Source organism: Lathamus discolor, chromosome 20 (assembly GCF_037157495.1).
Source record: "Lathamus discolor isolate bLatDis1 chromosome 20, bLatDis1.hap1, whole genome shotgun sequence".
NCBI classification, from domain to species: domain Eukaryota; kingdom Metazoa; phylum Chordata; class Aves; order Psittaciformes; family Psittacidae; genus Lathamus; species Lathamus discolor.
This window is the reverse complement of record NC_088903.1, coordinates 375,013-401,761: the sequence shown is the minus strand read 5'-3', so window position 1 is coordinate 401,761 and position 26,749 is coordinate 375,013. Positions and strand designations below refer to the sequence as shown.

At 64.3% G+C, this 26,749-nt stretch overlaps 4 protein-coding genes across 9 annotated transcripts; 3 read left to right on the top strand and 1 right to left on the bottom strand.

The window, feature by feature from the left end:
• The first annotated feature begins 1,999 nt into the window (after positions 1-1,999).
• On the top strand, positions 2,000-15,672 carry HDAC5 (histone deacetylase 5). The gene is given in 28 exon segments (XM_065699392.1): positions 2,000-2,080; positions 2,528-2,617; positions 4,343-4,408; positions 5,118-5,296; positions 5,789-5,915; positions 6,112-6,226; positions 6,344-6,471; positions 6,558-6,689; positions 6,979-7,091; positions 7,877-7,942; positions 7,944-7,997; positions 8,497-8,683; positions 8,763-8,953; positions 9,210-9,422; positions 9,523-9,673; positions 10,229-10,362; positions 10,445-10,565; positions 10,652-10,701; positions 10,768-10,875; positions 11,989-12,044; positions 12,120-12,207; positions 12,277-12,396; positions 12,503-12,600; positions 13,160-13,278; positions 13,363-13,496; positions 13,829-13,913; positions 14,046-14,181; positions 14,733-15,672. Coding segments are annotated over 28 exon segments (3,147 nt in total). The 5' UTR covers positions 2,000-2,034; the 3' UTR covers positions 14,773-15,672.
• G6PC3 (glucose-6-phosphatase catalytic subunit 3) lies at positions 15,396-18,375 on the bottom strand. Of its 5 annotated transcripts, none has more exons than XM_065699397.1 (7): positions 18,318-18,375; positions 17,625-17,844; positions 17,437-17,543; positions 17,184-17,262; positions 16,990-17,108; positions 16,730-16,865; positions 15,396-16,209 (listed from the first exon to the last, which is right to left on the bottom strand). In XM_065699397.1, the coding sequence occupies exons 2-7, from the start codon at positions 17,840-17,842 to the stop codon at positions 15,867-15,869; spliced, it is 1,002 nt and encodes a 333-aa protein (XP_065555469.1). In that variant the 5' UTR covers positions 17,843-17,844; positions 18,318-18,375; the 3' UTR covers positions 15,396-15,866. The 5 variants fall into 5 exon arrangements, with proteins under 5 accessions (XP_065555469.1, XP_065555467.1, XP_065555465.1 ...); XM_065699395.1 differs by having other exon boundaries at positions 18,300-18,327; XM_065699393.1 differs by having other exon boundaries at positions 17,625-17,862; positions 18,300-18,320.
• Positions 18,376-18,386: 11 nt separating this feature from the next.
• Positions 18,387-22,635, top strand: LSM12 (LSM12 homolog). The gene is made up of 5 exons (XM_065699401.1): positions 18,387-18,568; positions 19,976-20,109; positions 21,196-21,305; positions 21,430-21,556; positions 21,735-22,635. The coding sequence occupies exons 1-5, from the start codon at positions 18,448-18,450 to the stop codon at positions 21,825-21,827; spliced, it is 585 nt and encodes a 194-aa protein (XP_065555473.1). The 5' UTR covers positions 18,387-18,447; the 3' UTR covers positions 21,828-22,635.
• A 418-nt stretch (positions 22,636-23,053) lies between these two features.
• Positions 23,054-25,499, top strand: TMEM101 (transmembrane protein 101). 2 transcript variants are annotated; one of them, XM_065699400.1, is made up of 4 exons: positions 23,054-23,213; positions 24,106-24,286; positions 24,357-24,503; positions 24,993-25,499. In XM_065699400.1, exons 1-4 carry the CDS (start codon positions 23,077-23,079, stop codon positions 25,299-25,301), a joined length of 774 nt encoding a protein of 257 aa, XP_065555472.1. In that variant the 5' UTR covers positions 23,054-23,076; the 3' UTR covers positions 25,302-25,499. The 2 variants fall into 2 exon arrangements, with proteins under 2 accessions (XP_065555472.1, XP_065555471.1); XM_065699399.1 differs by having other exon boundaries at positions 23,054-23,252.
• Positions 25,500-26,749: the final 1,250 nt, after the last annotated feature.

Here is a 26,749-nt window from a genome sequence, read left to right as displayed (position 1 = left end):
GAGTGTGAGTGTGTGTGTGTGAATGTGTGAGTGTGCGAGTGTGTGAGTGTGTGTGTGAGTGTGTGTGAGTGTGAGTGTGTGAGTGTGAGTGTGTGTGTGAGTGTGTGTGTGTGTGAGTGTGAGTGTGTGTGTGAATGTGAGTGTGTGAGTGTGTGTGAGTGTGAGAGTGTGAGTGTGTGTGTGAATGTGAGTGTGTGAGTGTGTGTGAGTGTGAGAGTGTGAGTGTGAGAGTGTGTGTGTGAGTGTGAGTGTGCGAGTGTGTGTGCGAGTGTGAGTGTGTGCGTGAGTGTGTGTGTGAGTGTGTGTGTGTGAGTGTGAGTGTGTGAGTGTGTGAGTGTGAGTGTGTGTGTGTGAGTGTGTGTGAGTGTGAGTGTGTGTGCGAGTGAGTGTGTGAGTGTGTGTGTGTGAGTGTGTGTGTGAGTGTGAGTGTGTGTGAGCGTGAGTGTGTGAGTGTGTGTGAGTGTGTGAGTGTGTGTGAGTGTGAGCGTGAGTGTGTGCGTGTGTGTGTGAGTGTGTGAGTGTGTGACTGTGAATGTGTGTGAGTGTGTGTGTGAGTGTCTGAGTGTGTGAGTGTGAGTGTGAGCGTGAGTGTGTGTGAGCGTGAGTGTGTGTGAGTGTGAGTGTGTGTGAGTGTGTGAGTGTGTGTGTGTGAGTGTGTGTGAGTGTGTGAGAGTGTGAGTGTGTGTGAGCGTGAGCGTGTGAGCGTGAGTGTGTGAGTGTGTGTGAGTGTGTGTGTGTGTGTGTGTGAGTGTGTGTGTGAGTGTGTGTGTGTGTGTGAGTGTGTGTGAGTGTGAGCGTGAGTGTGTGTGTGTGTGAGTGTGAGTGTGTGAGTGTGTGACTGTGAGTGTGTGTGAGTGTGAGTGTGTGAGGGTGTGAGTGTGTGAGTGTGTGTGCGAGTGAGTGTGTGAGTGTGTGTGTGTGTGAGTGTGTGTGTGAGTGTGAGTGTGTGTGAGCGTGAGTGTGTGAGTGTGTGTGAGTGTGTGAGTGTGTGTGAGTGTGAGCGTGAGTGTGTGTGTGTGTGTGTGAGTGTGTGAGTGTGTGACTGTGAATGTGTGTGAGTGTGTGTGTGAGTGTCTGAGTGTGTGAGTGTGAGTGTGAGCGTGAGTGTGTGTGAGCGTGAGTGTGTGTGAGTGTGAGTGTGTGTGAGTGTGTGAGTGTGTGTGTGTGAGTGTGTGTGAGTGTGTGAGAGTGTGAGTGTGTGTGAGCGTGAGTGTGTGAGCGTGAGTGTGTGAGTGTGTGTGTGTGTGTGTGAGTGTGTGTGTGAGTGTGTGTGTGTGTGAGTGTGTGTGTGTGTGAGTGTGTGTGAGTGTGAGCGTGAGTGTGTGTGTGTGTGAGTGTGAGTGTGTGAGTGTGTGACTGTGAGTGTGTGTGAGTGTGAGTGTGTGTGAGGGTGTGAGTGTGTGAGTGTGTGTGTGAGTGTGAGTGTGTGTGAGTGTGAGTGTGTGTGAGTGTGTGAGTGTGTGTGAGTGTGAGTGTGTCCAGCACACAGGGCACACTTGCATGTGCTCTCACATGTGCGCTAGCGTGTAGCAGCAGTCAGTGCACGCTCACACGTGTCATTGCACAGCAGCACTTCGTGCACACTCGCGCACGGGTGTCATTGCACACAGCACTTAGTGTACGCATGCACGTGCCATTGCACACCAGTCCTTGAGACACACTCACGTGAGCACAGTACACTCCCACGTGCGCAGCAGCACGCAGGGCACACACACACGCGTGTCAGCGCACACGCACACGCATGCTCTCCTGTGTTGGCGCACCAGCGCATTGCACACTCGCACGCACGTGCCAGTGCACACCGGCACTTCCGCACGCGCACACTCCATCGTGTGCCATTGTACACCCACACCTGGTCACGTGCCGTTGCACACTCGGTCACGTGCCGCTGCACGCCGGGAGCTGTTTTCGGGGGGGGGGGGGAGGGGGGCTCTTGTGCGCGCGTGTCTATTTTTAGAGAGCAGGCCCCGTCACGTGACGGCGAGTGACGTCACCGAATGTTGTTGTCGGGGCGGGCGGGGCCGCGCGGCAAAGATGGAGGAGGGGCGGCGGCTGCGCGCGCGGGGCGGGCAGCGGCCAGGTACGGGGTGGGGGGGCCGTACCACGGGGGGGCCATGGGGGGGGGTCTGTGCTATGGGGGGCAGCGCTGTGGGGGCTCCGTCCGGTTCGGGGGGGGCTTTGCAATGGGGGGATTTGCAATTGGGGGTGCGGGGGGGTCACTGCAGCGCCGGGACCCATCGTGTGTGCCCCCCTCCCACTTCCCTGCGGGTCTGTGCCTGCGTGACCCCCCCGTGGGGCTGGGGCTGGGCCCGCTGCGGTGCGGTCCCTATGGGCTGTGCGTGCCCCCCCGTTCCAATGCGGAGCCTTGTGTAACCCCCCCGTGCCCCCCATCCCCTGCTGGCACCCTCGCGCCCGCACCGCCCTCCCGGGGCCGCCTCCTGCCCGCCCTCGGCGCCGGGACCCCAGTGCTGGGCTCGGGGGGGTTCCGGGCTCGGGGGGGCCGCGGTGCTGACGCCGGGTCCCGCAGGGCTCCCGTTTCCCGCGGGCGCAGCCCTGGCGCTGACGGCACCATCGGAGCGCGGCCCCCCCGGCACCATGGAGCCCCCGAGTGATGCAGGTGAGAGCCGCGGGGGGGCCGCAGCGGTGCAGCCCCGTCCGTCCCGGTGCAGCCCAGTCCATCCCGGTGCAGCCCCATCCGTCCCGGTGCAGCCCCGTTCATCCCGGTATAGCCCCATCCCGTTGTGTGTGTGTGGGGTCGTGGTGCCGCCCCCCCCAGCGCTGTCGGATGTCGGACCCGTCGCCGTTGCCCTGCACCGTTGGCGCTGCTCTGGTGCGAGACGGGCGCTGGGCAAGGTGCCAGAGCCCCCATCCCGGGGATCCCGGAGCTCCGGCATCCATAGGGGGAAGCTGAGGCAGGGGCCGGTCACAGCATCCTGAATCCGGTTGGATGTGGGGATGTCGGGACACGGGGTGACCCCCCCGGTGGCACCCGCCACGTGGACCGGCTGCCACCAGCTCTTTCTCGAAGCCACCCTGTCATTATCCCGATGGGAATGCCGGTTGCATCCGGACACGTGGGACCCTGTGCATTGTGGTGCATGGGGCAGCTGGAGCCAGGGGCTCACTGGTGGATGGGATGGGATGGGATGGGATGGGGGGTGACCGCATGTCCCCAAACCCCCCCATTATCCACCCACTGCTATTGCTGGAGCACTGCCCGGCACGGGGCTGGCGCATGGAGCGGTGGCACTGGGACATGGGGGCACAGCCCGGCCATCCTGCTCCATCCCTGGCCAGGTCCAGGGGCTGCTCCCATGGGATGAGGCCCTTCGGCTGCAGTGAGGGGTTGGGCCGGTCTCGGGGGCACACAACAGAGGGGTCCGCAGTTGCTCTTCAGGCTGCTCCATGCCCCACAGGGCTCTCCCCAAAGCTCAGCTGCACCAGGACGTTCCCATGGCACCGAGCACCCCCCCAGTTCCTCCATCTCTGTTGGGGTCCCCGGTTGCTCCCATCATCTCAGCACACAGATGTGCACCACATCTGGATGGGGCTGCACATCCCCGCTCCCTGCCTGCTCCCATCTCCCTGCCCGCTCCCATATCCATGCCCATTCCCTGCCTGCCTGGGTCCAGCACCAGGGGGGCCCATCCCGGTGGCCTCCTGCCCGCAGCAGCACCAGGAATAGCCGGGCTGACGTCAACCCCCAGCGTCGGGGGGGCCCAGGCCAGAAATATCCCGGTTATTAAAAGCCTTGGCTTGGGATGAGCATCCCGGTAAATAAACGTGGCTCCTGACCATGGGGGGGGGTCCCCACCTCACCCCATCATCACCCCCCCTGCTATGGGTCACTGATGTCAGTGCTGAGCCCATGTCTGTGCCCCCCTTCCATGCTGAGATGCCCCCATCTTCAGTTGGGGGTCGCATTGGGAAGTGGGGGGGGGGCATTGTCTATCCCAGGGCTCATTCCCAGCAGCGCTGATTGGGGTTGGCATAGCCAGCAATGAGGGGCTGGGGTGGACGGGATGGGGTAGGGGGGTTATGGAGCTGTGTGTTAGGTGGGGGTCATGGTGCTCCCCATCCCATGGGAGACATCCTGGTCCCCCCCCCGAGCCCTGTATATAACCGGCTCTTCCTGGGCACTGGAGCAATGAGCCTGGCCTGGGGGGGGCCCAGCATTGCTCTGCCTGGGATGGACCCCTCCTCACTGGGGGGTGCTCTGTGACTCCTGGCTGCCCTATGGAAGGGGGTGGCTGGTTTGGTGCGGGGGGGGGGGAGGGGGTGAGGCTTGTTTGGGACCCCCATAGTGTCTGTCTATGGGGCCCATGGGGCTGTTTCTCCGCAGAGGGGGGGTCCGGCCGCGAGCCCTCCCTGGAGCTCCTGCCCCACACCCAGCTCCTGTCCAGCCCAGGTGAGTGTGGGGGGGTTCCTGTCCCCCCCTCTCTGCCCCCCCCAAACCCAGTCTGGCTCTCACTGTTGGTGCATGGGAGTGTGCAAGGGGCGGGTGCCCCATGGCGGGGCAGGAGGGGGCACAAGGAGGGTCCCAGCTCTCCCTTTCTGCATCCCCATGACCCACAGGACCCCCAGCCCTAGGGCTGGGTTAGACTGGGAGGTGCTGGTTGGCCTATGGATCCTGGTTGGACTATGGGGGCTGGTTGGTCTGTGGGGGCTGGTTGGTCTATGGGGTGCTGGTTGGTCTATGGGGGCTGGTTGGTCTATGGGGTGCTGGTTGGTCTATGGGGGCTGGTTGGTCTATGGGGTGCTGGTTGGTCTATGGGGTGCTGGTTGGTCTATGGGGGCTGGTTGGTCTATGGTGCTGGTTGGTCTATGGGGGCTGGTTGGTCTATGGGGTGCTGGTTGGTCTATGGGGCTGGTTGGTCTATGGGGGCTGGTTGGTCTATGGGGTGCTGGTTGGTCTGTGGGGGGGTCATGGGGGGGGCGTTGGTGAGCATGCACGTCAGTGCCCAACTTGCAGGAGTGGGGGGGGGGGGGTGCGGGGGTTTCGTTAGCCCTGCCCCCATTTCCGGTGTGTGTGTGGGACCCCTCCGTAACCAGAGCCCACCCCCCCGTTGCCCCCCCCATGGCACCTGAGCCCCCTCAGACCCCGCTGCGTGCGGCAGGGCCAGAGGCGCCGGGGCCGGTGCTGGCGGCGGCGGCGCGGGAGCGGCAGCTGCAGCGGGAGCTGGAGGCCCTGAGGCAGCAGCAGCAGCTCCAGAAGCAGCTCCTGTTCGCCGAGTTCCAGAAGCAGCACGAGCACCTCACGCGCCAGCACGAGGCGCAGCTCCAGAACCACCTCAAGGTGCGCGCCGGGTCGGGATGGGGCCATTGGGGGTGATGGAGCCGTTGGGGTGATGGAGATGTGGGGTATCGACTGTCTGGGGTGATGGAGGTGTTGGGGTGATGGAGATGTGGGGTGTTGACTGACTGTGGTGATGGAGACATTGGGATGATGGAGCCATTGGGGTAGGTGATGGAGATGTGGGCTGTTGACTGTCCAGGGTGCTGATGGGACTGGGGGTGATGGAGCTGAAGGGCATCACCTGGCCATGGTGATGGAGCCATTGGAGGGAGATTGGGGGTGATGGGGATATGGGACGTCACCCATCTGGGGTGGCGGAGCTATTGGGGAGGTCAAGAGGGTGATGGAGATGTGGGGCACTGATTGGGGTGGTGGAGCCATCGGATGGAGACTGGCGGCGATGGCGCCATGGGATGGGATCAGGGGTGCTGGAGCCGTGGGGCTGCCCCGGTGGCTCCGTCGCGGTGCTGAGGTCCCGCTGTGGGGCAGCAGCAGCAGCAGGAGGCTCTGGCCGCGCGCCGGCAGCAGGAGCTGGAGCAGCAGCGGCAGCGGGAGCGGGAGCGGCAGGAGCTGGAGCAGCAGCGCCTGGAGCAGCTGCGCAAGGACCGCAGCCGGGACAGTGAGTGGGGGGGGCCAAGGGGGTCCCACTGGGTCCTATGGGAGGATCCTGGGGGGGTTCCAGGGGGCTGGGAGCAGAGGTGGGGTCTGCTGGCAATGGGGGTTGGGGGCTGTTATGGAGGTCTGGGGGGGTTGGGGTGCAGTGGGGCTGGGGGGGTCTGTGCTGTGTGCCCCCAACGCCTGTGTCCCCCCCCCAGGCGCCATCGCCAGCACGGAGGTGAAGCTGAAGCTCCAGGAGTTCCTGCTCAGCAAAACGAAGGAGCCGGGCACGGCCCCAACCAACCATTCCCTGCCTCAGCACCCCACTTGTTGGTGGGTGCCCCCTGCACCGCCCCAGGCCCCTCCTGTGGCAGGGCCCCCATGGGAGCAGGCATCACGGGATGCATGGGTGGTGCAGACCAATGGGCTCTCTATCACCCATCACCCCAGGGCCCATCACACGTCGTTGGACCAGAGCTCCCCCCCGCAGACGGGCAGCCCCGGCACCCCCCCGTCCTGTCGCCCCCCCTTGCTCGGGATATATGATTCCCGGGATGATTTCCCGCTCCGCAAGACAGGTGAGCGCTGGGACAGGGGTGGGGGCGGGATGTGGGGATGCAGGGATACAGGGACCCCCCCCGGCTGACGTGTGTCCCCCCCCCAGCATCGGAGCCTAACCTGAAGGTCCGCTCCCGGCTGAAGCAGAAGGTGGCCGAGCGCCGGAGCAGCCCCTTGCTGCGCAGGAAGGACGGAGCCGTGCTCAGTGCCTGCAGGAAGAGAGCCGTGGAGATCACGGGTGAGCGGGAGCGGGAGAGTGGGAGCCCTGAGAGACACCGGAGCCATGGGGGTGATGGGAGCAATGGGAATGATGGGATCATGGGTGCCAGTGTCGTCCTCCTGCTCCCAGCTCCTGCGACACATGTGCACGTGTGTGCTTGTGCACATTCATCCTTGCTCAGCACATCTGTACGTGTGTGATTGCATGTGCCTGAACAAGACATACTGGTGCACACGTGTGTAACGTGCACACGTGTGCTGTGTGTGCACACATGTAACACGTGTGTAACACGCGTGTTCCCCCGCAGTGTGCTCTGTGAGCAGCAGCAGCAGCGCCCCCGGCTCCGGGCCCAGCTCCCCCAACAGCTCCCCCAGCGCTGAGAACGGGCTCACGGGCTCCGTGCCCAACATCCCCGCGCAGGTACAGCCACACACGTGTGTGCACGTGTGCATCATGTGAGCAACACGTGCATGTATGCGTCATGTGAGCAACGTGTACACGTGTGCGTCATGTGAGTGAGCGTGTAAATGCATGCGTCACGTGAGCGACATGTATGCGTATGCGCCGTGAGCCGCACGTACACGTGTGCATCATGTGAGTGACGTACATGCATCATGTGAGCGACATGTACATGTGTGTTATGTGAGCGAGGGTGTGCATGTGTGTGTCATGTGAGCAACACATATACATGTGTGTCACGTGAGCAACACGTACACGTGTGCATCATGTGAGCGACACATGCACGTGTGTGTCATGTGAGTGACATGTCCATGTGTGGGCCACGTGAGCAGTGTGTACGCGTGTGCGTCATGAGCGATGTGTACGCGTGTGCGTCATGTGAGTGAGCATGTGTGTGTGTGTGCTGTTAGCATGCTCAGGATGTCCATGTGTTGAGATGCGTCCAGCCATGGGTGTGCTGTGTGCATGCGTGTATCACGTTCCATGCATGCATTTGGTGTGTGCACACGTGTGTTTGGATGTGCGCATGTTCTGGGTGCACGCATGTGCTCAAGCACGTGCATCTGTAAGAATTACAGCTCACGTGTGTGTGTGTCAGTAACGTGGTAATGACGTGTTGCTGACCCGTCACTGGCGCATCAATGGCATGCCGCTGGCGTGTCAATTGCATGTCCATGGTGTGTCCCTGGCATGTTGATGGTGTGGCACTGGCGTGTCAATGACGTGTCCATGGCGTGTCCCTGCAGCAGCTCCTGCCACAGCCCCGGCCGCTGCCCCTCGATGCCGTGCCCCAGCTCACCCTCTACACGTCCCCCGTCGCTGCCCAACATCTCCCTGGGGCTGCCGGGACCCGGCCCCCCTCTCCCTGTGAGCAGCACCGGGGGGGGGGGGGGGGGGGGGGGCGGCCATAGTGTCAATAGGGGACCCTATGGGGGGGTGACAGGGACCTGATTGGGTTGCCATGGGGACCCACAGGGGGGCATGGGACATCGTGGTGGGGGGTAGGGACCCCATTGGGTGGGACCTGGGACCCCATAGGGTTGGTATGGGGAGCCCGTCGGTGGTGGCGAGGACACCTGGGAGCCATAGGGTTGCTATGGGGACTCGGGGGGACCTGGGACACCGGGGGGGTGTAGGAATCCCACAGGGTTGCTGTGGGAGCTCATAGTGGGGTTGGGGACTTGGGACCCCATAGGGTTGGATGGGGACCCATGGCAGAGGCGCAGGGGCTACGGGGGGGACACGACCAGTGGGGGTGGCGCAGGGGCCTGGAGCCCGTGGGGGGGGGGGACCCCAAGGGTTCGGGTCGGGACCTTGCAGGGGCGCGGGGGGGTGGGTGCCGGGGGGCGCTGACTCCGTCCCGCAGGTGGAGCCCGAGCGCGCCCCCCCCGCGCTGCGCCCCGCGGCCGCGCTGCCCGCGCAGCTCCTGAGCGCCCCCTCGCTGCTGGGCGCGGGAGCGGCCCTGGACGGGGACCCCGCGGCCGGCCCCGGGTCGCTGCTGCAGCGCGTGCTGCTGCTGGAACAGGCGCGGCAGCAGAGCGGGCTCCTGGCGGGTGAGGCACGGACCGGGCCCCCCCCGACCCCCACCCGTGCCCCCCCCCCCCCCCGGCCTCAGCGTCCCCTCTCCCGCAGTCCCGCTCCACGCCCGCCCCACGCTGGCCCCCGGGGACCGCGCGGGCTCCGTGCGGGCGGTGCCAAAGCTGCCGCGGCACCGGCCCCTGAGCCGCACGCAGTCATCGCCGCTGCCCCAGAGCCCGCAGGCGCTGCCCCACGGCGCCCTCCAGCACCACTTCCTCGACAAGCAGCAGGCCCCGCTCGGCAAGGTGGGGCTGTGGGGCGCTGTGTGCTGCTGTGGGGTAGCGTGGGGAGCTTACGGGGCATTGTGGGGTGCTATGGGGCGCTCATGGGGTGTCATGGAGTGTTATGGGGCATTCATGGGGCGCTGTGGGGTGTTGTGGGGTGCTTATGGGGTGTTACGGCATGCTGTGGGGTGTTCATGGGGCACTGTGGGGTGCCTATGGGGCGCTATGGGGTACTATGGGTGCTATGGGTCACTATGGGTCACTGTGCCCCCCCCAGCTGCTGCCCAAGGCCGGGGAGCTCCCGCGTGCCCCCCCCACGCACCGCGAGGAGACAGAGGAGGAGCTGACGGAGCAGCAGTCGCCCCCCCCGCAGGACCAGGAGCCCCACCCTGTGCCCTCGAACCCCCCCCGGGACCCCGAGGAGCCAGGAGGCAGCGGGGATGAGCCCGAGGGCCCCGACGGCCCCGAGCTGGGGGGCCCCTTCCAGCAGGTGAGAGCCGGTGGGGGGGGGGGGTCCCGGTGCTGATGGGGGGGTCTCATGGAGGTCTCGGTGCTGATGGGGGGGTCTCTAATGGGGATCCCCCCCGCAGGCGCTTCCCAAGGCGCCGCTGCCGCTGTTCCCGGGCGCCCCCCCGGCGTTGCTGGCACTGCCGCACCCGATGCTCGCCCGCGCGCACTCGTCCCCCCCCAGCACCCGGCCCCCAGCACCCGACGGGGGCCTCCAGCTCCGCTTCAGCACAGGTATGGGGGGGCCCGGCCCTGGGGGTGCCCATTGCCAGGGACCCCCAGTCCCGTAGGAGCCATAGGGGTCCATAGGATCCCTCTGTCCCTTGGTGCTCCCATCCCTTGGGGTGCCTGGGGACCCCCTTATCCCATGGGATCCCCATGTCCCATGAGGTGCCCCGTCCCTCAGGGTGCCTTGGAGTGCCCGTGTCCCACTGGGTCCTCTTCTCCCATAGGTTTCCCCATTCTTTGGGGTGCCTGGGGGTCACCATGTCCCACTGGATCCACATATATGGATTCTCTGCGTCCCGTGGGATCCCTGTATCATATGGGGTTTTCCATCCCTTGGGGTGCCCAGGATTCCCTGTGTCCCACTGGATCCCCGTGTCCGTTGGATCTCTGTGTTATATGGGGTTTTCCTTCCCTTGGGGTGTCTGGGGCTCCTCATGTCCCACTGGCTCCCCATGTCCCATCGGATCCCTGTGTTTTATGGGGCTCTCCATCCTTTGTGGTGCCCGGGGTTCCCCATATCCTGTTGGATCCCGCTGTCCCATTGGATCCCGCTGCTCCCAGGGCTGGTGTACGACACCTTCATGCTGAAGCACCAGTGCACGTGCGGGAACACCAACATCCACCCGGAGCACGCCGGCCGCATCCAGAGCATCTGGTCCCGGCTGCAGGAGACGGGGCTGCTGGGCAAGTGCGAGGTGAGGAAGGTGGGGGGGGGCCCTCCCTTGTCATCCCCTTTATGTGGGGGGGGGGTCACCCCATTCCCTGCGTCCTTCCCAGCGCATCCGGGGCAGGAAGGCGACGCTGGAGGAGATCCAGACGGTGCACTCGGAGCACCACGCGCTGCTCTACGGCACCAGCCCCCTCAACCGCCAGAAGCTCGACAGCAAGAAGCTGCTGGGTAGGAGCTGGGGGGTCCCCATTTTTGGGGGGGGGGACACACCTGTGCTGTCCCCACCACCCCCATCGCCCTGCTCCGTCCCGCAGGTCCCATCACCCAGAAGACGTACGCGGTGCTGCCGTGCGGCGGCATCGGGGTGAGTCCCTGCTGCAGGGGGCCCGGGGGTGCGCGTGTCCCAGCGTGACCCCCCCGTGTACTGCAGGTGGACAGCGACACGGTGTGGAACGAGCTGCACTCGCCCAGTGCCGTGCGCACGGCCGTGGGCTGCCTGCTCGAGCTTGCCTTCAAGGTGGCAGCCGGGGAGATCCGGGTGAGCACAGGGGGGTGAGAGTGAGGGGGTGTGAGTGTGAGTGTGTGTATGTGTGTGTGATTGTGTGTGTGTGATTGTGTGTGTGTGTGTGTGTGTGCATCATCCATATGTGCATCATCCATGTGCATGTTATCCATGTGTGCATCATCTGTGTGTGCATCGTGTGCACCATATGTGTGCAACCTGTGCATCATCCGTGTGTGTGTGCGCATGTGTACGTCATCCATGTCTGTGTGTGTGCATTATCCGTGTGCGTGCATCATCCGTGTGTGTGTGTGCATTATCCGTGTGTGCATCATCCATGTGCACATCATCTGTGTGTGCATCATGTACATCGTGTGCACCGTGTGTGTGCAACATGTGCATCATCTGTGTGTGTGCATGTGTGCATCATCTGTGTGTGTACCATCCATGTGTGCATCATGTGCACCATCCATGTGCCTCATCTGTGTGCATTGTGTGTATCATTCGTGTGTATCGTGTGCACCATCCTTTTGTGCACTGTGTTCACCCTCTGTGTGCACCATGCGTGTGCATTGTGTGCATCATCCATGTGCACCATCCATGTGTGCGCCATGCATGTGCACCACCCTTGCTCAGTGGTCCTTGTGCACGCTCCTGTGTGCATGGAACTCGCTTGTGCACGTACCTGCATGTGTGATGTTCCTCGTGTGCCCTTGCACTGCTCTTGTGAACGCTTGCCTGGGGGTGAGACAGCCCCCGTGCCAGCTCACACTCACTTGTGTCTGTGATGGGTCTCAAGCATGTGTGCATGGCAGCAAGCGTGTGCGCCCTGTACATACATCACACACATGCATGCATGACAGCACATCCATACATCACGTGTGCACGTGACAGCGCATGCATCACGTGTGCACGTCATTGCACATACGTGTGCACGTCATTGCACATACGTGTGCGCACATGACAGCACATACATCACATGTGCACACATGACAGCACATCCATACCTCACACATGTGCACGCTCACAGCAGCCCTCATGCACACCCTCGCACAGGTGTGTCATGTGCCCCACACGTGTCACACGTGTCACATGCACCACACGTGTTGCGCACTGCGTGTGTCACACGCGTGTCCTGTGTCCCCTCAGAATGGCTTTGCTGTCATCCGCCCGCCGGGGCACCACGCCGAGGAGTCCACGGCCATGTGAGTGCAGGGATGTGGGGGGGGCAGTGTTGGAGCCGTCGGGGCTCTCCCCCAGCACTGACCATGCCCCCCCAGGGGCTTCTGCTTCTTCAACTCGGTGGCCATCTCGGCCAAGCTGCTGCAGCAGAAGCTCAGCGTGAGCAGGATCCTCATCGTGGACTGGGTAAGGCCCCCCCATGGCGAGGGGTCCCGGGGGTGCCGGGGGGGTCCCTGACGCGCTGTCCCCCCCCAGGACATCCACCACGGCAATGGCACCCAGCAGGCGTTCTACAGCGACCCGGCCGTGCTCTACATCTCCCTGCACCGCTACGACGACGGCAACTTCTTCCCTGGCAGCGGCGCCCCTGAGGAGGTACCAGGATGGTGGGGGGTGTCCCTATGGATGGGGGGGGTCACTCTGTGCTGTGTGTGTGTGTGTACCCCCCCCGGCGGCAGGGGGTGACCCGCGCTGTGCTTAGGTGGGCAGCGGAATGGGGGTGGGCTTCAACATCAACATTGCCTGGACTGGGGGGGTGGACCCCCCCATTGGGGATGTGGAGTATCTGACTGCCTTCAGGTGAGCGGGGGCTGTGTCAGGGTGGGGGGCGGGCCCCTGGGGAGGTCCTTGTTCCCTTGGGGGGTCCCTGTGCCCTTGGGGGTGTCCCCATGTCCTGGGCAGATCCTTGTGTCTTAGGAGAGATCTCTGCACCCTTGGGGGTCCCTTCCATGTCCTGGGGTGTCCCTACACCCTTAAGGGGGTCTCTGTATCCTCAGCAGATCTTCATGTCCTAGGAGGGGTCCCTGCACCCTGGGGGGGGTGTCCTTGTACCACTGGGGGTTCCCTATGCCCTTGGGGAGTCCCTGCACCCTGGGGTGTCCCTTTTATGTCCTGGGTGAGGTCCCTGCATCACTGGGAGGGGGTTCCCTCTTCCTTGGGGGGGTCCCTGCACCCTGGGGTGTCATTGTGTCCTGGGGGGGTCCCTGCACCCTTGGGGGTCCCTTTTATGTCCTGAGTGAGGTCCCTGCATCATTGGGAGTGGGGTCCCTGTGTCCTAGGAGGGGGGTCCCTGTTCCTTGGGGGGATCCCCATGTCCTGGGGGGGGTCCCTGCACCCCGGGTGTCCCCTGTGCCCCCAGGACCGTGGTGATGCCGGTGGCCAGCGAGTTCTGTCCGGAGCTGGTGCTGGTCTCGGCCGGGTTCGACGCCGTTGAGGGGCACCTCTCGCCCCTGGGGGGCTACTCCGTGAGCGCCAAGTGTGAGCGGGGCGGGGGGGGGGACACGGGGGGGCTGTGGGGGGAGGTTCTCAGGGCTCAGTGTCACCCCCCCCGTCCCCCCCCAGGCTTCGGGCACCTCACGAAGCAGCTGATGATGCTGGCGGGGGGGCGTGTGGTGCTGGCGCTCGAGGGGGGGCACGACCTCACCGCCATTTGTGACGCCTCCGAGGCCTGCGTGAGCGCCCTGCTGGGCTTGGAGGTACCCGGGCACCCCCATGGGGCACCCCTGTAGGGCCTGTATGGGACATCCTCCCCGGGACCCCCCCCCCATGAGACACCCCCACATCCATGGGACAACCCCCTGTGACCCCCATCACCACCTATGGGGACCCCCCCCTCCACTGGACACCCCCCACCTCCCATGGGACATCCCACTCCCATCAATGGGACGCCCACCACCGCCTGTGGGCCCCCCTGCATGAACCCCCCCCCCATGGGACCCTCAGACATCCCCGATGGGGCACCCTCACACGGGACACCCCGGTGCTGGGTTTGGGGGGGTGCTGGGGTCCTCACGTGGTGCCCCCCCAGCTGGAGCCGCTGGACCCGTCCCTGCTGCAGCAGAAACCGAATGTGAACGCAGCGGCCGCGCTGGAGAAGGTCATCGAGATCCAGAGTGAGCCCTGCGGGGGTGCCCGGGGGGGGCACAGGAGAGCCCCCGGGGCTTGCCTCACCGGGGGGTCCCTGCCGCGGGTGCCCCGCAGGAGGTGTCTGTGGGTGTGCCCCACGGGCGCTGTCTCTGTCGCAGGCCGGCACTGGGGCTCTCTGAAGCGCGGGGGGGCCCCGTGGCTCAGCGCTGGGGGGGATGCGGAGGCAGAGGCGCTCTCGGCCATGGCCCAGCTCTCGGTGGGGGCAGAGCAGGGGAGCGGCGAAGCCCGGCCCAGGTACAGCCCCGACATGAGGGTGATAGCGTGTGCAGGGACACGTGTGTGATAGCGTGGGCATGGGTACAGGGGATAGTGTGTGCACGGGTACAGGGGATAGCGTGTGCAGGGACACGTGTGTGATAGCATGTGCATGGGTACAGGGGATAGTGTTTGCAGGCACATGTGTGTGATAGCATGTGCATGGGTACAGGGGATAGTGTGTGCACGGATGTGTGTGATAGCGTGTGCACGGGTACAGGTGATAGCGTGTGCAGGGACATGTGTGTGATAGTGTGTGCACGGGTACAGGTGATAGTGTGCGCAGGGACATGTGTGCAATAGTGTGTGCAGGGACACATGTGCGACAGTGTGCACAGAGATGTGTGCATGGACACGCGTGTGCTGGGTGTGCATAGAGCCCCCCGTGTCCTCGGTGGATGCATGGCTCCGTACGTGTGCATCCTCATGGATCCACATGCGTGGCTCGTCTCCCTGCTGTGTCCCATGGGGGGAGCTGAGGGGGTGCAGCCGGACCCCGGGGCCGGGTCCCAGCATTCCTGCTGTCCCAGGCCAGCCGAGGAGCCGATGGAGGCAGAGCCCACGCTGTGACCGAGCCGGAGAAAACCCTGGGAATCCCCCAAAACCACCTGGAGAACCGCAGAAAAAGACAAAAAAAAAGTGGGAATTGGGCAGAAAAGTGGGAAAAAAGAGGAAAATATTTTCTTTTTCTATTAAAAAAGGCAGAAAAGACAAAAAAAAAAAATCCCCCCCCCCCCCGCCCCGTTCAGATCTCCCCCCCACATTGTGTCCCATTGTGTCCATCAGGTCCCATCGCCCCCCCAGCTCCTGTCCCGCTCTGAGGGTCTTTCCCTTGTTTTCTCCCTTGTTCTCCCCCATCCCGGGAGGAGCCGATGGGAATTTTGTGCCTTCCATTCGCTCCGGTGGGTTTTGGTTTCATGCCTTAAATTTCCTGGGATTTAGGGGGGTTTCTCCATCTACTTCCTTTAGTTTTCCTTTCCCACCCTTGTCCATGCTCCTCGGTCACCCCCGGAGATGGTGGATCCATAGGGATGGGCGAAGGATCCTGGGGATGGTGGGTGATGGATCCCGGCACCTTCCTTGGGATAAACCTTTGTTCTTCATGGAGAAAAGAAGGGAACCCCCCCCCCCAGACGAGGATTATCCCGCTCGCTTTTCCTGTCACTTCCTGCCCCCCCCATCAAAGGATATAATTTTATTACAGATGTATTATTTAATAGTATTTTTTTATCGGGGGGGCCCACATTGGGGGGGGCGGAGATGGGGGTCACAGTGTTCCTCCCCATCCCCCCCCCCCAAGGAGGGGCCCTGGGCCTGTCCCCATTCAATGGGGGGCTCCCAGTGCCCCACAGCTCCGTTGGAGGGGGGAGGGGGGTTTGGGGGTCCCCCCTCGCTGTGGGTCCGGGTCCCTGTTTTGTACCACGTCCCCGTGTTCGTCCTTGGAGAAATAAACTGGTTCTGGCAATGGAACTGCACGGGGGGGGCACCGCCTCGCTGCCCCCGCGCCTCGGCTTCCCCATCGCACCCCGGGGGGGCCCTGCCCCGTGTCCCCCACTGCAGGAGGCGGGGGCCGGTCGGTAACTGCCTTTATTTGGTTACAAACGGGGTGACCCCCCCCGTGGCACCTGATGGGGGGTGGGGCCCTGCCCCACACGTGGGGGGCGCTACTCGCGGTGGGGGGCGCCCCGCGCGCGGCCGAGCGCCGCCAGGAGCCGCGGCAGCGCCGAGCCCACGAGCCAGGGCCCCGCGGCGGCGCGGAGCGCGCTGCTCCCGGCCCCGAGCGCGGGGCCCCGCGGCTGCCGCAGCCGCTGCAGCGCCTGGAGCGCGGCCACCGCGGCGCCGGCCCCCGCCAGGCGCTGCCACGGGCCCAGGCGCGGAGCGGGCGCCGCGGCCGCCAGCGCCAGCCCCAGCGCGGAGCCCGCGTCCCTCCACAGCGACGCCAGCGGCCGCGAGTCCAGGCGGAGCCAGGCGGGGCTGGAGCACCAGCGGGTGGCGAGGCCGATGGACCTGGGGGGCAGAGGGGCACGGGGCGGGGATACAGCTGTGGGGCTGCGGCACCGCGGCGTGCCCGGGCAGATGGACCTGAGCCGGGAGAGCAGCTATGGGGTGGGGATCCTGCTACGGGGCTGCGATACAGCTGTGGGGCTGGAGCACAGCTATGGAGCTGGAGCACCACAGCATGGCCACGTGGATGGACCTGTGGCAGGGAGGCTCTGGGGTGCCGTGTGGCTGGGAACCCCGTCTGTGGGTGAAACTACCATCTTTGGGGCCTGGACCCACATCTATGGGGCTGGAAGCCCCCTCTATGGGGCAGGTCCCATCTATGAGACATGGGACCCACATTTATGTCTGAATGCCCCATCTGGAACCCTGTCCATGGGGCAGGGCTTACCTAGCCAGGGCTGCAGCCCTCACAGCAGTGGAAGCTGCCCTTAGGGGCACCGGACAGGGGACACCCCCAGGGCCCCTGCAAGCACTGCGAGGCTGCTGTGGGGCAGGAGGTGGGGCTCACCCCCCCGTCACTCACCAGTCAATGTCGAGCCCGGCAGCGCTCAGGACCCAGCGCAGGATGAGGGCGCTGAGCGGCAGCACCAGCGCGGTGAAGGCGAAGGCGCGAGGGGACCCCGGGGTGCGGCCCTGCAGCCCCCAGCCCAGCAGTGCCCCTGCAGCATCCACGGGTCAGGGGGGAGCTGCCCCACAGATGGGGGTCACCCCCCACCAACCTGCCCCATAGATCGGGGTCAGCCCCACTGACTCGCCCCATAGATGGGGGTCAGCCCCACTGACCTGCCATGGTGCCGGTCACCACCTGATGGGGGAAGTGGGCCAGGACGAAGACCCTTGAGAGCCCCACGGCCAGCAGCAGCAGGACGTAGGCAGCGAAGGGCAGGATCCTCAGCAAGGGGCTGGCGGCAGGGGGCAGTTTTCCAGGTGGGAATTCCTGGCCTCCCGCTTCCCAGAGGCCATTCCCAAGGACTCACCTCCTGGAGCGCGCGCTCAGCGCGGCCACGAGCGGCCACAGCGCTGCCCCCATGACCATGCAGTGCCCTGAGGGGCTCCCTGTGGAGGGAGCATAGGGAATGGTCCATAGGGATGCAGGAGCCTGAGGCCACCGGGATGAGGATGAGGATGGAGCTGAGTGGTGATGGATGACGGGCTTCCCACCTGGCCCATCCCATTCCCGTCCTGGATCCAGCCCTTCCCTATGGATCCAGGGCTCTGGATCCCACTCACCAGGTCCGGTCTCGCAGGACACAGGGAATTGCCGCAGCACCAGCAGCTCCCGCGCCGCCATTCCCGACTCATGGACCCACCAGAAGGGCCGCTCTCCAAAGAGGAGCCTGGTGGGGAGAGGCAGCACATCCCGATGGCTGTGGGGCTGCTTCCCGCTGGGGATCCCGGGAACCCCGTCCCCTCCTCACCACTTGAGCACCACGTTGAGCCACTCGGCCAGCAGCGCGCCCCACAGCAGCGCCGCTCCCACGCCTGGATCCAGGGAATAGCAGAGTGGGAAGCAGACGGTGAAGAGGTGCTTGGGATCGGCCATGGCGGTCAGCGGGACCAGGATCTGCTCCAACCACGACGGCCCCGCCTGCAGCAGCGCCGCGAGGCGGATCCCGGCCTCGTGCAGCGCATCCATGGCTGCGGGCACCGGGAGGGCTGCGTTGGGATCGGGGCTCTGTTGGGCTCTGTGGGTCCCTGAGGTCTCCTATGGGTCCCCTAGGTCAGGCTTGGGATCTCTATAGGGCCCTATGGATCTCTATAGGTCCCGATGGGTCTCTATAGGGCCCTACGGATCTCTATAGGGCCCTACGGGTCTCTATAGGGCCCTATGGATCTCTATAGGTCTCTATAGGGCCCTACGGGTCTCTATAGGGCCCGATGGCTCCCTAGGCCGGGCCGGGCCTCCCAGGATCCCGCAGGCCGGGCCTGCCGCCGCTCCGCTGCCCCCCGGAGCTCGGGGCTCCCCCGGGCCGCTCTCGGGCCTCCCCGGGGATCTCCCCGGGGCCGCTCCCGCCGCCTCCCTCTGCTTTATCCGGTCCCTCCCGTTGTTCCCCCCCCCATTTCCCTGCCGTTACCGCGGCAACCCCCGTTACCTTCTCCCGCCTACATACCCCATCATCCCCCTCGGCAAATACGGCGTGCGGCGAGGGTCAAGCCCCGCCCCTCGGCGTGCGCGGTGACGTCAGGCGGCCCCGCCCCGCCGCGCCTGGCCGAGGGGAGCCCGGTGCGGGCCGAGACAAGATGGCGGCGCCGGGCGAGTACTTCAGCGTGGGCAGCCTGGTGTCGTGCCGGACCTGCCAGGAGCAGCGCCTCCAGGGCGAGGTCGTGGCCTTCGACTACCCCAGCAAGATGCTGGCGCTCAGTATCCGGCACCCCCGGAGCCCGGAGCACCGGCCCCGGCCCGGCACAGGCAGCGGGGGGGGGGTGTGGGGCCTGTGGGGGTGATGGGCCCACGGGAGGCCCGGGGGATGGAGGAGGGTTGGGGTTTGGGGGGAGGGAGTGAGGCGCTGGATGGGGGGGTTTGGGGGGGCTGGAGTGGGGTGACCATAGCACTCTGGGGGGGGGCTGTGAGGGAGTGTGATGAGCCCGGATTTGGGGTTATGGGGGCAGTGGGGCACTGGATAGGCAGGTTGGGGGGGGGCATTGGGGAAAGCAGTGGGGCGCTGGATAGGCAGGTTTGAAGGGCTCAGTGCGGGGCTGGGCTGGGGTCATGGGGTATGGACACTCTATAAAGGGGGTTTGTGGGGGCAGTGGGGTTATGGGGGGGGCAGTGGGGCACTGGATAGGCAGGTTTGGGGGGCTCAGTGGGGAGCCCTGTACAGGGTTATGGGGAAGGAAAGGGGCGTTGGATAGGAGGGGTTGGGGAGGGCAGTGGAGAGTCCTGTAGAGGGCTTATGGGGGGGCATGTGGGGCATTATGTGGGCAGGTTTTTGGGGAGCCCTGTGTGGGGCTATGGGGAGGCAGTGGGGCAGTGTACAGGCAGGTTTGGGGGGGGCAGTGGGGCAGTGGATAGGCAGGTTTGGGGGGGACAGGGGGGAGCCCTGTGTGGGGCTATGGGGGAGCTCTGGGGTGCCTTATAGGGAGAGAAAGAGGAGCCCGGTGGTGAAGTGGGGGCTGTGTGTGTGGGGCACCCCATAGGGACGCTATAATGCTGTAGATGGCATTAATGGAGGGGAGTGGGGTCCTCTATAGAGACGGTGTGGGGCACCCTGTGGGCTGGTTGGGGGAGGCTCCGTGGTGGGGTTATGGGGGTGGGTGCCCTATAGAAAGGGTTTGAGGGGAGCCCTGTAGGAGACCAGACGGGACCCATGGGCAATGGGGTGAGGCTGCCCCTCGGGTCCTGGTCTGGGATTCACTGCAAGGGACTCTGCTCCCAAGGGGTGGGACAAGAGGAGCCTGCTCTGGGGAGGGTCTTGTAAGGTCCTTTCCATCCCTAAACCATTCTGTGAGTTTTTCCATGCTCTTGGCTCCCTCCAGCCCTGGATCAGAAGGTGCAGGTTGAGGTGTGCTGGTTGGGTTCCCCGCTCAGCATTTAGATCTAAGTGGCTTCTTGGGATGCTTTTCCCGGCATTCCAGGCTGGGGTAACTCCTGATGTAGCCAGGAAAACTGAACCAGCAGTGAATGGATCCCAGAGGAGACCCGGGGGGGGGGGGGGGTGTTGGGGTCTCCCATTTCTTTTGGGTGTTCCGGTTTGCTCCTGGCCCACTCCGCCCCTCAGGCCTGCAGCTGTGTCCATGTGGATTTGTATTCCTTAACATCCCCCCCCAGAATGCCCCTCATCCAGTGGGAAGCCCAACCACGCGGACATCCTGCTCGTCAACCTCCAGTACGTGTCAGAAGTGGAGATAATCAACGACCGCACGGAAACCCCCCCTCCCTTGGCTTCCCTCAATGTCAGCAAGGTAAGACATGCATTCCCAAGGCCGGGAATGCCCTGTTCCTGCTCGGTATCTTGGGCTGGATCCTCTGCTTCAGCAGAGAGGAGGGAGGATGGAGCTGGAGCAGGGAGCAGCACTGGGATGCTCGAAGGAGGGAGCACTCTGTGTGTAGGGAATGGGCACACCCAGAGCCGTGGGCAATGGCTCCATATCCCAAATGGATATCAGTGATGGGCAGTGTTCCTCAGGGATTGGTGTTGGGATCGATCAGTGACATGGACAATGGGATCCAGCACCCTCAGGAGCTGGTGCTGAGCTCAGAGCCAGGCTGAGAGCTGGCGCCAGTCACTTGGATATTGAGGAGCTGCTTCCCCTCCTCCCTCTGGAAGGGGATCCCTTCCCATTCCCTGTGGTGGTGATGGGAACAGGGAAGGTGGGAGGCCTGGCTCCGGGGTCTCCTCTCTCATGCATGTGGAGCCAGGCTGGGATTGCTGGTGCTGCAGCCTGGGATACAGGCTCTGCCACCGGCCTGGAGCTGGGAATGGAGCTGTTGGCACATGGGAATGCTCAGCCCTGCCTGGTCCTCTGGATGCGCTGAGCTGGGACACAACAGGATCCATCTATAGGGATCTGTGGAAGGGGCAGGAATGCTGCTGCTGCAGGAAGGATGCTCAGTGCCATTCACCACAGGGGAATGATGCCTTTCCCGTCATTCCATGGATGGGGATCTGATCCATGCTGCTGGCACGGAAGGGCTCCTCACTGGCACTGGTGCCTTCAGGTGCTCACTGCAGGAGGTGAAGCCGTGGATCCTTGAATTGGGAATGCTGGAAGTTGGAGGCTTGGTGTTTCTGCTGTGGAGCTGTTGGTGATGGATCGGGAGAACACATCCCATTGACAGACCCGATCCTGGGATCCAGGAGCACTTGATGGAGACAGCACATGGAGGGGCTGCTCCTTATCCTGCGCCTCCCAGGGCTGTCCCCACCACTGCTAGAGCGGACACAAGGGAGACGGGCCTGAGGGTGTGGATGGAAGGGGTGGGGTTTCCCATGGGAATACCATGCCCATGGTGATGCTGAGGCCCCTCTCCCGCTGTGTGCCCCCCAGCTCGCCACCAAAGCGCGGACGGAGAAGGAGGAGAAGCTGAGCCAGGCCTACGCCATCAGCGCCGGTGTCTCCCTGGAGGGGCAGCAGCTCTTCCAGACTATCCACAAGACGTGAGTCCCTGCCCGGAGCCACGGAATTCCCTGTATCCCAGAGCACGGCCCTTGCGCTGGGGGGCACACACAGAGCTTGGAGCTCCCTGGGGATGTGTCCCTGATCCCTGTTCCCTTCCCGCAGCATTAAGGACTGTAAATGGCAGGAGAAGAACATCGTGGTAATGGAGGAAGTCGTCATCGCCCCCCCCTACCAGGTGGAGAACTGCAAAGGCAAAGAGGGCAGCGCCCTGAGCCACGTGCGCAAGATCGTGAGTATGGGGGGGCATGGCCAGGGGGGGCCCCACCATCATCTCCATCCCTAACCCCCTCTTCCCATCCATCCCTAACCCCCTCCTCCCATCCCATCCATCCCTAACCCCCTCCTCCCATCCCATCCATCCCTAACCCCCTCTCCCCATCCCCTGCATCCCGTTGTTCCTGCTGCAGGTGGAGAAGCACTTCCGAGACGTGGAGAGCCAGAAGGTGATGCAGCGTTCCCAAGCACAGCAGCCACAGAAGGAGACCCCTTTGTCCTCCTGAGACCCCCGGGAGCACCGCTCAGCTCTGGTGGCCGCGGTGCCAGTGGGGGGGGGGGTTGGGGGGGGGGCGTCGATCCCACTTTGATTTCCTGTTTTGTTTCCCTGGGGAGCTCATCCCATTCCCAACCGTAGCCTTGAAGCCACCTGAGACCAGAGCAACCTCGCCCCCGCCCCACCCCCACTAACAGCTCCTCCTCTTGCCTTTCCCACCCTTTTCCTCCTAATATTCCCAATTCCCCCCTTTGCTTTTCTAAAGGGGGGTCCCCATTTTCCCTATACCCCCCCGCCCCCCCCGCCCAAAAGTGACGCCCCAGCCCCCCCAGACCAGCGCTGTCTGGTTGGAATCCAGTTTGCACAGGGCAGGGCTTGAATTCCCAGAGGGAATTCTTCCCCTTAAAGCTATATATGAAGATATATTAAACTGATCCCGAAATCTCTTCTCCTTCAGGATCATAGCAGAAAATCCCCCCCTTCCTCCCCCCTTGGGGGGGGTTCTCTTTATTTTCCTGAATTTTCCCAGTTTTTTGAGTTTTGCCATGATTCCCGTCCCCGTTTTGGGTTGTTTTTGGGGTGTTTTGGTTCAATCCCCCCCCCTCCCCTCCCCCCCCAGTTCAAGCCCTGCCTGGGGACGAGTGAAAACTGAACAAAAAAGAGTAAAAAAAAAAAAAAAAGAGAAAAAAAGGAAAAAACAAAAAAAAAAAGAAAAAAGGAAAAAAAACCAAAAAAAAAAAGGAAAATTTTTTAGTCTTGTTTAGAAGAAAAAACCGACCAAACCGGACAAAATAAACCCGAACGTTTTTTAACCATCACCGTGTGTGGGGCGAGGGGCGGGGCCTGCGGGGGGGGGGGCGGGGCTTCCCGCTGCCAGCAGGTGCAGGGCTTGGGGAGGGGGCGGGGCTTCGCAGAGGGGTATGGTCTGCGGGAGGGGCGGGACTTAGCGCTGATAGGTGTAGGGTTACGGAAGGGGGCGTGGCTTCATGCGGGAAGGATGAAGGGCGTGGGTGGGGGCGTGGCTTTTGCCGAGGGGCGGGGTTTCATTGGGTCTACGAGGGGCGGGTCCTAGAGGGGGCGCGGCGTCCAGCGTGGAGCAGAGCCGCGATGAGGGCGGGGCCTCCGCAGAGGGGCGCGGTTTCAGTCGCAGGGCGGGATTCCGGAGGGGGCGTGGCCGCGGCGCGGAGCGCGCCGGTTCCGGGTCCCGGGGCGGGGCTTCCGGGTGCCGGGGCGGGGCTCCCGTTCCCGCGGCGCGGGCCATGGCGCCGGGGCGCGGGTGGCGGCGGCGCGCGCTGCGGCTGCTGACGGCGGCGGGCGCGGTGCTGCTGACGCGGTTCCCGTTCTGGCACTGCCTCAGCGGGCTCCTGCTCTGCGCAGAGCGCGCCGGCGGGCGCGGGTGCGCGCCTCGGGGGGCCGGGGGAGCGGCCAGGACTGAGTCAGCCACGCGGGGGGCGCGCAGAGCGGGGGGTCTGGGGAACGGGCGGGGGCAGTCGGGGGCACGGAGCCGGTCAGTGGGGTGAGGGTGGGCGGTAGGGGGGTGTCTGTGGGGCACTGGGGGGGGGTGTCTGTGGGGCACTGGGGGTTGTGTCTGTGGGACACTGGGGGGGGTGTCTGTGGGACACTGGGGGTTGTGTCTGTGGGACACTGGGGGTTGTGTCTGTGGGACACTGGGGGTTGTGTCTGTGGGACACTGGGGGGGGTGTCTGTGGGGCACTGGGGGGGGTGTCTGTGGGGCACTGGGGGTTGTGTCTGTGGGGCACTGGGGGGTGTCTGTGGGGCACTGGGGGTTGTGTCTGTGGGGCACTGGGGGGTGGTGTCTATGGGGCACTGGGGGTTGTGTCTGTGGGGCACTAGGGGGTGACATCTGGGGCACTGGGGGATGATGTCTATGGGGCACTGGGGGGTGACGTCTATGGGGCACTGGGGGGTGACGTCTATGGGGCACTGGGGGGTGATGTCTGTGGGACACTGGGGGGTGATGTCTGTGGGGCGCTGGGGGTTGTGTCTGTGGGGCACTGGGGGGTGGCGTCTATGGGGCACTGGGGGGTGGTGTCTATGAGGCACTGGGGGTTGTGTCTGTGGGGCACTAGGGGGTGATGTCTGTGGGGCACTGGGGGGTGACATCTATGGGGCACTGGGGGGTGACATCTATGGGGCACTGGGGGGTGATGTCTGTGGGGCGCTGGGGGGTGATGTCTATGGGGCACTGGGGGGTGACATCTATGGGGCACTGGGGGTTGTGTCTGTGGGGCACTAGGGGGTGATGTCTGTACCCGCCGTGCCCCCAGGAAGCCGGACATCCCGGTCCCGTACCTGTACGTGGACATGGGGGTGGCCGTGCTCTGCGCCAGTTTCATGTCCTTCGGGGTGAAGCGCCGCTGGTTCGCGCTTGGCGCCGCGCTGCAGCTCGCGGTGGCCACGTACGCGGCGCACGTTGGTGGCCACGGCCACTATGGGGACTGGTTAAAGGTAACCCCCCCCATCCTCCCGCTGTAACCCCCCCGTAGCTCGGCGCCGCGGTGACAGTGTCCCCGTGCAGGTCCGGATGTACTCCCGCACCATCGCCATCATCGGTGGGTTCCTCATCCTGGCCAGCGGGGCAGGGGAGCTGTACCGGCAGCGGCCGCGCAGCCGCTCACTGCAGTCCACAGGGCAGGTTTTCCTCGGCATCTACCTCATCTGCCAGGTACGGGGGGGGCGCACAGCCCTGTCCTAACACATAACACAGTGGGCTTGGGTGTTTTAGGGGTTCTGCTCCCAGCACCAGTGTCCAACTGCCCTTGAGCACTGCCAGGGATGGGGCAACCCCGTTCCCAGGGGAGCTTCTCCCATTCCCAACCACAGGCTGGGATGAGCAATCTCCAGGCCCCCATCACGAACAGCTCCTCCTCCCTCTGGATCCAACCTAAATGCCCCGTTTCAGTTAGAACCCATCACTCCTTGTCCTGTCACTCGTTGAGGTTCCCCTCCAGCATCCTTGTAGCCCCTTTGGAAGCTGCTCTGAGGTCCCCGCACAGCTTCTCTTGTCCCGGCTGAACTGAAACCATCCTTGGCAGTGCTTAGGGCCAGGCTGGAGCATCCTTCCCAATGGAACTGGTGGCAGGGGATTGGAACTGGACGAGCTTTAGGCTCAGCGTCCCCATCCCAGCTCCCGCCCGTGTTATCCCATCCTCAGGCGTACTCCCTGCAGCACAGCAAGGAGGACCGCCTGGCTTACCTGAACCACCTCCTGGGGGGGGAGCTGGCGCTCCAGCTTCTCTTCGTCCTGTACGGGCTGCTGGCGCTGGCATTCCTGTCGGGATGCTATGTGCGGGCGGCGGCGCAGGTCCTGGCCGTGCTGCTGCCTCCCGCCATCCTCCTCATCGACGGCAACCTCGGCTACTGGCACCACTCGCGCCGCGTCGAGTTCTGGAACCAGATGAAGCTCATCGGCCAGAACGTCGGCATCTTCGGCGCCGTCATCATCCTGGCCACCGATGGCTGAGGGGGGGTCCCAGAGGGGTTTAACCCCATCACCCCCCTCATTGGGGTTTATCCTGTTTGTAAATACTTGATTCCTGCCCATGGATGGGGCAGGAGCTGCCCTGGGGGCGAGAGGGGACCCCGGGGGGGCGCTGGCCACTGTGTGGCTGGGCCCCCCACCCCGGGTGTGTTTTTACTGATGAAAAGAAGCTTTTCTGTCGCCCTGCGGTTGTTCTGGTTGTTGGGGGTTGATGGGGGGGTCAATTTAGGGGCCTGAGGGTGTGATTTGGGGGTCTGGAGGCTATTTGGGGGCAGCCCATGTGCCATGGGGTGCAGGCAGTGAGGGGTGTCCCCTTCCTGCAGAGGGGAAACTGAGGCAGGGGTAGCATGGGGGGGTCCTAGGCTGGGTTTTGCTGCCTGTTCCCTGCCTGCCGCAGGGCTTTATGGCAGAGAGCATTTCAGAATGGGGGGGGTTGGTATCCGGTCGTCCCTGTCTCCCCCGGAGCAGCGGAAAATCAAACAAGGACGATAAGAACCTTCCTGCGGAGAGGGGGGTGGCCCCGAAGCGCTTCCGGATCTGGGGCCATAAAGCGCAGGGAAGCGGCAGGATCCTGTTTGCTCTGTGGGCCAGGGGGGCCATGGGGGCTGCACACCCCAACCCCTCCAACAGCCACCTTCAGCCCCAGCCCTTCCTTAGGGTGCAATGGTGGGGGCAGGCCCCTTGTGTCCCCTATGGGGGGGCACATCCAGACCCCCCCCGCTCCTCCTCCCTGGGCTGAGCCATCTGGTGACCTTTGGAAGCGGCTGTTTGCTGTTCCTGGTGGGAATGGGGCAGGAAGCACTCAGCTATGGGGGGGGCCCCGCAGCCCGATCCACCCCCCCCCATCCCTGATCTGGGGCCATCTGTGCGGTGGCACCGCGGGGTTGGTGCCAGGTCACAGTGATGGAACATGGGGCTTGTGTGTGCCTCCCCCGGGTCACGGCGCAGGGACCAGTGTCCGTGCATCCTGTGCCATTGCCATGGGCCACGTGCCATGGGTGCGTGCTGCTGTATCCCATGTGCCGTGTGCGCATCCCGTACCTGTGCACCGTGTCCGTGTGCCATGGTTGGGTGCCAGGTCCGTGTGCCATGGGTTGTGCCGTGGCTCCGTCGCATCCCTACCCGTGTGCGGCTGTTCTGCTGTCACATCCATGCCCGTGTCCCGTGTGCCGCATGCGGTGCCCGTGTCCCCGCTGTGCCCCCGTGCCCTGCGCCTGTCCCCAGCCCCGGGGCTCCTGCTGTGGGGCTCAGCGGGGACACGGGGCTGTGACGTGGGCGGGGGGTGCGGGGGGGTCCGGCCGTGCCCGGGGTGGAGGGGGGGGAGGAGGCGGTACCCCCCTCGAGGCCATAAAATGGTGCCGGGACAGGAGCCGCCGTGTCCCGGTGCTGTCACCTCCTGCTACTGTGAGTGTGGGGACGGGGCTCAGTGG